At 48.4% G+C, this 9,811-nt stretch overlaps 1 protein-coding gene across 1 annotated transcript; it reads right to left on the bottom strand.

The window, feature by feature from the left end:
* Nucleotides 1–1,329: 1,329 nt before the first annotated feature.
* Nucleotides 1,330–6,468, bottom strand: LOC121082075 (E3 ubiquitin-protein ligase RBBP6-like). Its single transcript, XM_040581412.1, has 3 exons — nucleotides 6,232–6,468; nucleotides 3,917–4,016; nucleotides 1,330–1,387 (listed from the first exon to the last, which is right to left on the bottom strand). The coding sequence occupies exons 1-3, from the start codon at nucleotides 6,395–6,397 to the stop codon at nucleotides 1,330–1,332; spliced, it is 324 nt and encodes a 107-aa protein (XP_040437346.1). The 5' UTR covers nucleotides 6,398–6,468.
* Nucleotides 6,469–9,811: the final 3,343 nt, after the last annotated feature.

Below are 9,811 nucleotides of genomic sequence, written 5' to 3'. Positions count from 1 at the left end.
GCTAGAGAGCACAGTGTAAGGTTTACAAACACTGTTTCACAAGCAAGTACATCTAAGCATACCTTAATAAGCTGGGCCAGAGAAAGAGGTGCAGAAGGGTCGCCAACCTATTCAGAAAAATTAAACACATATTCAAGTTCTACAATCAAAACAGAGCAATAGTTCACCCCTACTGCTGTATGAAAGCCTGCGCTATATCCTCTGAGTGTCACTGGAAGAGCCACCTCCAAGCCAGTGGAATTTATACTTGTTCAAAACAAAGTCCAAACCTTAAACAGCTGAAGTATGCCTACGTTGTTAATGAGAAGAAACTAAAGTAACCAACCCCTCCTGAGATCAACCTATTGCTCAGAATACCTCAGAGGGGGACCCTTGTCAAATGCTCACAACTGCTTAAAAGACGGAGGGTTAAGGAAGCTGTCCATTTGCAGCTCGAAAGGATCTAAAATAATTATTTCCATTTATTTGAGAAGGAAGTGTCACTACAGGAAACATTGTCAGCGCAGTTTATAAATTAATCAGTTAATAGCTCATCATTTACTAAATGCACACAGGTGTGATACATGAATGCAGTATAGTTTTTGCGCTGTCTTTCGTTTACTTTAATTAGACCCCAAGTTCATGAATTTCTAGATTAAGTTATCCTAAGAGCTTTCAAAGTGATCAGATCCAGTGACCTAGAGCTCGTGTAATGCCTCACTCCATTCTAGTGAAGAAAAAGCAGTTATACTTACAGACGAAAACCAAACACCACCACAAAGCAATGTTTGTACTATGAGGGCTATTTTGAAATGCATCGTGGCACGTAGCATTCCCCCCAAGGGCCAAATGGAGATCTAGGCCATTACGAGTCAAGTATCTCCTCGAGTTACTTATTCATGTCTTAGCAGCAGAACAACAGTGTTTTCTGACCGGAAAAAAAATGCTGCCCCTTTTCCAAATGTAAATTCAACGTGGTGGTGTACCAAGTTCAGTGGTGCAAACCTTGAACCTACAAGCTCTACAAATGAGCATACATTATCGGTACAACACACAGTCGTACAAGAAATAGTCTAGCCTATTCAGTACGAAATGCAATGCCTTACTAGGCACAAATACCATTATTCACATTAGAACCGCGCAAAAGTTGGCATTGCTCGGTTTTCACTATGCTGAATTAAATACATTGGATTTACAGCATACACTATATTTCACTGGAAAATATGTTTTATATATATAAAATAAATATTATAGATAAAACATATATATTTTATATATTTTTTAATATATAAAAACAATTAGTACAAGGCTACATAGCTTAGACTTAGGTGCAGCATGTAGAAAAAAGTTTCAGCTTGCGTTTTTACATACCTCTTTTGATGTTCTACTCGCTGGCTCAGTTCGACTTCTAGAAGAAGAAAGAAAGATGATCAGAACTTAAAATAAAGCACTTGTAACCAACATAAAGCAGTGAAAACAGTTAATAAAACCTGAACATCAAAACATTGTGTACTGGTAGTCTTATGAATATGGAAATTTATTTCTGTACATAAAGTGCGCTCTCCTGGTACATTCAGTGCTACTGAAATAAAACCCAAAATCCCATTCCTTCTTTGTCCCCAATTACTCTAAGATACAGAATACAGCAGTGCAAGAAGAAGTCCTCAGATATTTTCTTTCTGCTCTCTAAGTACCAAAACTGTGAAGACTGTGCTACATTTTTCTGTTCTTGAATAGTCAGCCATACAAATACGAAGGCACCTTCAGGCAATCTGTATAGCCCCACTATCACAAATAGGTACCAGATAGAGCACTTTGGTTTCTACACTCCTCTGACAAAACAAGAACAGTTGTCTGTAGAAAAGTGTTTCTTGGTGGAAGCCCCAGCACTGTGTTCAGGTACCTACCATACTTAGCCTAAAGTGACTACCAATAGCAGTAGAAACATCACCTGAAAGCAGTTCCTAGGATTTTCTGTGATCGAGGAGGCCTGTGTTAAAAAAATAAGAAAAAAAGTCTTGATTACCAGAACTTGCTTTAAGATCATCTTGAACATGCTACAATATTTTAGGAAACGCTTATGACACACAAGCCCTTGCCGAGATTCCACATACTCATTGGTCTGTACCTGCATGCTACTCATGAATCAAACATGCAACCGCCGATCTAGTTAACAAACAATTCATACCTCATCCAAAGCGTCCCACGAGCAGGGGCAACCCAAAGGCTGCTGTGCAATTCCTGCACAAATAGAAAGGCTCATACTTCCTGCCACTGCTACACCACCACCAGGCTCGCAAGTACAGCCACGTACCTCCTGAACATGAGGAAGCGCGAGGAAAAGCTTTAGATTCCCACACCACGGTTTCTTCCATCCACTTGCCTTGAGGAAGATACTGCAAGGTGACTAACGCATTCCTGAAGGCCTCTCCACCATGACAGCATGCATTCACCATTCCCAAACATTAACGACTCTACCAGTTGTTTCCACAATGGTTCCAGCTGAAGGAATAGAAAGCTGACCTGCCTGATCCATTTGCAACTTTAGCAGAGCAGCGGCATTCATCCCTTATCCCCACGTGCAGGTATTTCTTGGATCTTTGATGCTAGTGGCACCTAGTCTCTCATTTTAGGGCAGCATGCCAACACCAGGAGAGGGTGCCATCCAACCAGAAATGGAGGCTATATTGACAAGACAGCACTAAGCATCCCCATCTAAATTAACCCCCCAAACAAGGCCATGCTTAGCAGCACAGTGCTGTGGCATCCAGAAACTCTTGGTAGTGCCTGGAAGCACTAATATGCCCAAAGCTTACAGGAGAGCCACATACATGCAGGGGGGTTTGCTTGCAGATGCTTCATGGGTACTAGGATGCTGCTGTACTGTTGGTTTGAGACACGCTGAAACTCGCCGGTATACTTTATTTATTGAGAACTAACATTAGAAAGACACGGCAAAACCACAAGTCAATAATATCTGCTAATGGTGGAGGAGAGGTCTATCTTGAAGAAGGCTGGAAAACATGACCATTCAAACCATGCTGATGCAGCTGATACAGAACTGGACTGTACGAATACATCGATGACAGCGACAATGCTGTAGTCAGGCTTACATTTGAATATCTGCAATTGTAATCAGATTCTCTGTCCTCCATAAATCTGAGGAATACAGCAGTAATACCTGGAGCACAGAGAACAGCTTAGGGTGAAATCAAACTTAGAAAGGTAACTACCAACATTTGGGAACGTGCTCAACTGCTTTCTGAGCTTCAGGTTTGGAAAAGATCAACTGTTCCTTCACCGTCCTGGCACAAAAGGCAATACGCTTTAGGACGTTGCTCTTTTTCTCTTGCTCGACACAGGCATCGTCTTTAGGAAACTAATAGGAATCACTTAAGAATGAAACTTCTTGTTTGCACGGTTTGCCAGCTGGCCACTCTCAGTCTTTCCTCTGGAGACAGCATGCAGCCCCGCCACCCCCACCCCTCTGGGGTGTAAGAATACCCTGCCCCCCCGCCCCCAAACAAAGGAAGCAGTCAAACACTGAGACTCAGACTGCTGGTAGATGGGAACCAATTACCAGTTCACACTGCAATGTGTCTCTCCGTTTACTCTAAAAGCAATACAAGCAAAAGCATACAATAAGGGATCTCTCTGCTTAGAGGAAACAGGATGGAGAACTTGACTCTCAGAAAAACCAACCCCAAGAACAAACTCAATTCAAACGTCTGAACGGAGTTTGAAAGCCACGTCCCAGCGGGCTGAAAAATCTAAGTCTGCTTTGGGACAGATACATTCAAATCTGCCCTGTCACAACACAATTTAACAGCAGCTTTAACAAGAAAGATACAACCGGAATGCCTCCGTAAACCAACAGCCACAAAGGTGAACACACTGAAACCCCTCCCACAGGACACAACGCGTTATGGCTACTTACCCAAGGTCTGTCTTGCCGGTAGCTTTAACTCCTCTAACAGGGACTCTCCTAACAGTTACCGATGAGTGCCTTGGAATCAGGGCATTGTCATCTGTGTATTCTGGAAACAACATCAATACAGAGAAAGCATCAGTCAGTTCGTAAGAGTGATATTAATATGTCATGACATAGCACTTCAGGGAATCCCTTTACAGATAGAAAAGCAACATTTTACACACAGCGTCATGCTTTTATCATGTCCACACACTCACGGCACCTTTCCAGAAATCTTCAGGTCTGATAGTCAAACACAAGCAGCAAAATCTTTTCCATTTGTTTTGAATCGTTTCAATGCCAACAGCAAAATGGTCTCTAAAGTCACTAAAGCAGAGTCTGCTACAACATGAGGCTCTTTCCTGATCTAACTTTCATTGCTTTTGCTCCTGTTAGCTTACAAAACCCTAGAACATGTCTCTATAATAGTGAGCACGGAAGAGGACTCCCCCACCCCGCCTCCCACCTTTTAAAACACATCCCAACCATCCATTTTGCCTTCCCACCATCTTCAAAAAGAGTCCACCTCTTTTTTTTTTTCCCCAGGATGTGCAAAATCCTGTTTACTTTTAGCTTCTATTAGCATTGCTTCTAATACGAGATTTCCGTGATCACGCGGCTCGGAAAAATCTGAACAAGTTGGCCATCTTCACTCAAGGTTCACTGAAGGGTCTTTCCAAGATCACGCCAACATTTAGTCAGGACTCCTGCACAAAGTTATAAAACCCACTACCATATCTCCACAGGGAAGATCTCCAAGAACCCCCTTTAGGCAGGACATCCTGGCCTAGTTCTTTCCTTCATCTTCTGAAGGTGACTTTAAGCACGTAGATGCTGTTCAACAAAAACGGAAATTCACGGTTATGTATAAAACCCCAAAATCTGGCATACACGTGTATGACACTGAAATGTATTCCTTAGCTTTGCTCTGACAACCACGGGGGGATTTTTGCATTTCCACAGGGAAGACACCCTTACAGAAGTTCCAGTAAGCATCTGTGTCACCACCTGTACATCTGCCTCTACCTGCATGTCTATCTCTACCGCCGTATGACACGCGACCCCGTAACACCCCCAAGACCCCTAACACCGTGCTGTTAAGTCTCCTCACAGATACTCTCCTGAACATACTTTACCCATCTGTAGGTAAACAGCGTGTTTAGGTCCAACCACTCGAAAGGCTGGGGCCAAAGTTACAGTTACCGGAGCAGGCATGTCATTCTGTTTAATACATCAAACAGGGAGAGGAAAAAATCCTATGAGTACACATTGTAAAGAAAAGAGTGTTGTGGGAATGTCACAGAACCACAGGAAAAAGGAAAAAAACCCCAACCGATAAAATTTGAATGTTTAAGGAATGGAAACGGTTTCCAAGTCTTTTTATTTCTGACAAGTCATATTCCAAAGTCTTTAATCACATGCAAGCTTTGCCAGACGGTAGGTTACCAAACTGAAACAGCGCACTAAGTAATACAAAACCATTACCGTCTCTGAGAATCAAGCACCATTTCTGAGATTCAAAAGAACTTAGGGCTTCTCGAAGAACATTTTTAGGTATATTCACCATAACTGATCTGCCATAAAACTTCAGTACTGCCCTGACACCGTCTAACACGCAGTACCACGACAAAAATGCACCGTTTGAAAGAAAAGAAGAAATGATGCTCAATAGCATCTGAATGAAAATGTCTTTGGTGTAGCAAAGAAGCTGTATTGGCAAGAAATGCCAAGTATACTTTAGACAGAACGCTCGTCTACAAGATGGCTTTCCAGGGTCTGCATAGATTCTCACTCACAGATACACTCTTGATCCCAAACGTTGCTACTGAGCAGTTTCTGCAGCAGCCAAGCACCACTTTTCCAATGCGGTGGAGTAAAAGTGGCTGAAGACAAATTTCAGTCACCAAACCCACTTTTTTCCCCTTCAAATTAGCCATCCACTCCTTTTCTATCACGTTCAGCCTTCTCTGCCGGCTTTCAAAGAAATCTGGCAGGTTTGTGATGACAAGGCATTGTCCCACATTCCCTTATCGTTTTACCTAGAAGGGTTCCCAGAAACCAAACCTCTTCCACGCGCGGTGTCGCACACGGACCCCGTACGCTGCTGTGCCTGGCTGCGCACACAGCCCTGACGCCAGCTGCCAGCGCACAACCACGGAAGAGCAGCTCTGAGGCCCCAGCACAAGTCACCGCTGCCGGCCGCGGCCCAACCGCCTCACTGGGCGCCTGCGCCGCCGCCAGCCGGCCGGTCCCCGCATCCCGCGCCCGCCGCCCCCACGCACCTTCCATGGTCTGGGCGTTGGTGACCTGCAGGTCGCAGCGGGTCGCCTTCAGCCTCTCGCGGCCCATGATCTGGCGCCTGAGGTCGCGCAGGGAGATGTGGGGGCCGTGAAAGGTGACCACATCAGAGCTCAGCCTGGAGGAGAACTTGTAGTGGACACACGACATGGCCGGGGCCAGGCGGTGCCCGCTCCGCGATGGCACCTCACGCAGCAGCTGGCCTCGCGGCCCCCACAGCAGGTCAGGGCCCACCGAGGGGCTGGGGCCAGCAGCGCGGGCTGAGCCCGCCGGCTCCTCCTCGCAGCCCCGGTGGGAGGACGATGGCGACAGGCCCTGGCTCGGCCTCCGCTCCCTCCTCGCACCAGCGCTGCCAGGCCAAGCTGCTCGCTATGGCAACCCGGGCGGCTCCGCATTGTGACAGAGGGGCTCAGGGGGCCACTCAGCGCCCCTGGGGGAGGGGCCTTCATCAGCCCCGCCTGGGCCGCCGGTGTCCCTGCTGTCCCCCAGCCTGTCACCGCCCCGTGCCCTGTTACCCCCCCAGGGCTGCGGTGTCCCTCTTGTCACCCCCTGGGGCCTTCACCACCCAGCGTCACCTGTCAGCCCCTGCGCCTCTGGTGGCTCTCCCAACGGCCCTGGGCACATCACCGCCCCGTGCCCTGTCACCCCCCAGGCTGTCACGGCCTGCTGTCCCCTCCTGTCACCCCCAGGCTGTCATGGCCTCCTGTCCCCTCCTGTCACCCCCCAGGCTGTCACTGCCTGCTGTCCCCTCCGGTAACCCCCAGGCCTGTCCCCGCCTACTGTCCCCTCCTCTCACCCCCCAGGCTGTCACTGCCTGCTGTCCCCTCCTGTCACCCCCCAGGCCTGTCCCCGCCTACTGTCCCTTCCTGTCACCCTCCACACTGCCACTGCCTGCTGTCCCCTCCTCTCACCCCCCAGGCTGTCACTGCCTGCTGTCCCCTTTGGACAATTACCTTTGTCCGACTTCCAACCAACATTCTGCGGATCGCAGCACTCTATCGGCTTGTCTCCTCCTGCGACCACAACGTCCTCACCCAGAGGCTCTTTCTGCATCACCGAAGAGAACGCAGATCTTTTCCCCATCCATTCTTTGTTCCCCATCCTTCCCGAGGCTGACTCCCTGGATGAGAGGTCCCTTAATTCGTCACTTCTAACAGCTTTAGAGAGTCAGCTTGGCCTAACCTTTGTGCGCAGGTGTGTTTAACGTAGAGCTACACAGCAAATCAGAGCGTGGCAACTGGGGAGCTCAGACATCTCGTCCCTTTGCCGAGCCAGCAGCTTCCCTTAACAGAATCCCTGGACATAAACGTATATACAGTGGAATCTAAACAGTGGCATCAAAGGTCCCCCCAGACACCACATCCGTCCCTAAAATCCTTCCCCCCAAACAACCCTGAAAGACTTCCCTTGACACCCTCCTCCACCCCAGGCTGTTCCTGAAATCATCCCCCACCTCCACCTCCCCGCCCTGTCCCTAAAACCTTTCCCTCCAGACCCTGGTCCAGCCCTCCCCCACCCTTGGTCCGTCCCTAAAATCCTTCCCCCAATCCCCCGGTTCTTCTCTAAAGGCCTCCATTAACCCCCCGTCCGTCCCTAAAACCCTTCCCCCAGGCCCCCCAATCTGTTCTCTAAATAACACACACACACTCAACCCCCCCCACGCCCCCACCCCCGGATTATCAATAAACCCACACCCCCCCTCCCCCCCCCCCCCCCACCCCCCTCCCACAAACACACATCCTTGCCCCACCCCCACACACCCCGCTCCATCCCTAAACACCTTCATCCATTCCCACCCGTCCCTCCCTAAACCCCTTCCCCCCGCCCCCTCCCCTGCCCCCGTCCCTCTGTCCCTGGCATGGCCCAACTGCCCAGCACCACCAGACCACTCTGGCCCAAACACCGTAAGGCAATGGTTTCCACCTGCCACAGCAAGTCGAGGAACATTTTTTTTTCTTAAATAGAGAGAGTTTTACTTCATACGATGCCGACTACGTCAAATTATGTTTTGCTGACTGACTGGATACACAGCAAAGCTGAACTCTACATCAAATATAATCAAATCTATCAAATATATCAAATAATGGAATATATCGAACGCAGTTTCTTATATTACAATAAAAGAAAATAGCATGCAATATGATAAAAGGAACCAGTAGCAGTTACTGTGAGCGATATGATAAAAAAGCAACAGAAGCGAAGCATCCAATTGTTATTCCAAAGTGTTAACGTGACTAAGGAAAGGAGACATCACCAATTCCCACCTCAATTCCCTTCGGCTGGGAGCCCACTTGCAGCTGGTGCCAGGAGTCTCTCGGGAACTGGGAAATTCCCCTGGAGAAGGTACCAGGAAGGAATTCTCTTGCTGCTTCCCACTGTGCATGGCAGCCATGTGAGGCACAGCACAAGAGTTCTGCTCCCTGCTTTCTGTGGTGAGAAAATTGACACAGCACTTTAGAACTCATACAGAAGCAAAAAACATGGCTTGGGAAAGTGCAGTGCTGCTCCCCTGGAGAGGGTTCCAGCAAGGAATTCTCTTGCTGCTTCTCACCCTGCCCTGGGAGCCATGTGAGGCACAGCAGAAAAGTTCTGCTCCCTGCTTTCTGTGGTGAGAAAACTGACCTCATTTCATTGGCGATAATGCACAGCCCAAAAAACTCACCTTGACAAAGTGCAGCAGTGCTCCCTGGAGAAGGTGCCAGGCAGGAATTCTCTTGCTCCTTCTCACCCTGCCCTGGCAGCCATGTGAGGCACAAAAGAAAATTTCTGCTCCCTGCTTTCTGTGGTCAGAAAACAGAACCATCACATTTGAAATGGTGCAGAACCAAAAAAAAGTCACCTTGTCCAAGTGCAGCACTGTTCCCCAGGAGTAGGTGCCAGGAAGGAATTCTCTGGCTGCTTCTCACCCTGCCCTGGCAGCCATGTGAGTCAGCACAAAAGTTCTGCTCCCTGCTTTCCGTGGTGAGAAAATTGAGCAAAACCTTGTGCACTCATGCAGAACCAGAGCTCACCTTGTGAAAGCACAGCACTGCTCCCCTGGAGAAGGTGCCAGGCAGGAATTCTCTTGCTGTTTCTCACCCTGCCCGGGCAGCCATGTGAGGCACAGCACAAAAGTTCTGCTCCCTGCTTTCTGTGGTGAGAAAATGGACCTCTCACATTTGCAATCATGCAAAGCCAAAAAACCCCTCACTATGGGTAAGTGCAGCACTGCTCCCCTGGAGAAGGTTCCAGGAAGGAATTCTCTTGCTGTTTCTCACCCTGCCCTGGCAGCCATGTGAGGCACAGCACAAAAGTTCTGCTCCCTGCTTTCTGTGGCGAGAAAATTGACGAAAACCTTGTGCACTCATGCAGAACCAGAGCTCACCTTGTGAAAGTGCAGCACTGCTCCCCTGGAGAAGGTGCCAGGCAGGAATTCTCTTGCTGCTTCTCACTCTGTCCTTGCAGCCATGTGAGGCACAGCACAAAATTTCTGCTCCCTGCTTTCTGTGGTGAGAAAATTAACCCCTCACATTTTCAATCGTATAGAGCCGAAAAAACCCTCACCTTGACAAGTGCAGCACTGCT

The sequence above is a fragment of the Falco naumanni genome, unplaced genomic scaffold (assembly GCF_017639655.2).
Source record: "Falco naumanni isolate bFalNau1 unplaced genomic scaffold, bFalNau1.pat scaffold_257_arrow_pat_ctg1, whole genome shotgun sequence".
In the NCBI taxonomy this organism is placed as follows: Eukaryota; Metazoa; Chordata; class Aves; order Falconiformes; family Falconidae; genus Falco; species Falco naumanni.
This window is presented reverse-complemented; position numbering and strand designations above follow the sequence as displayed.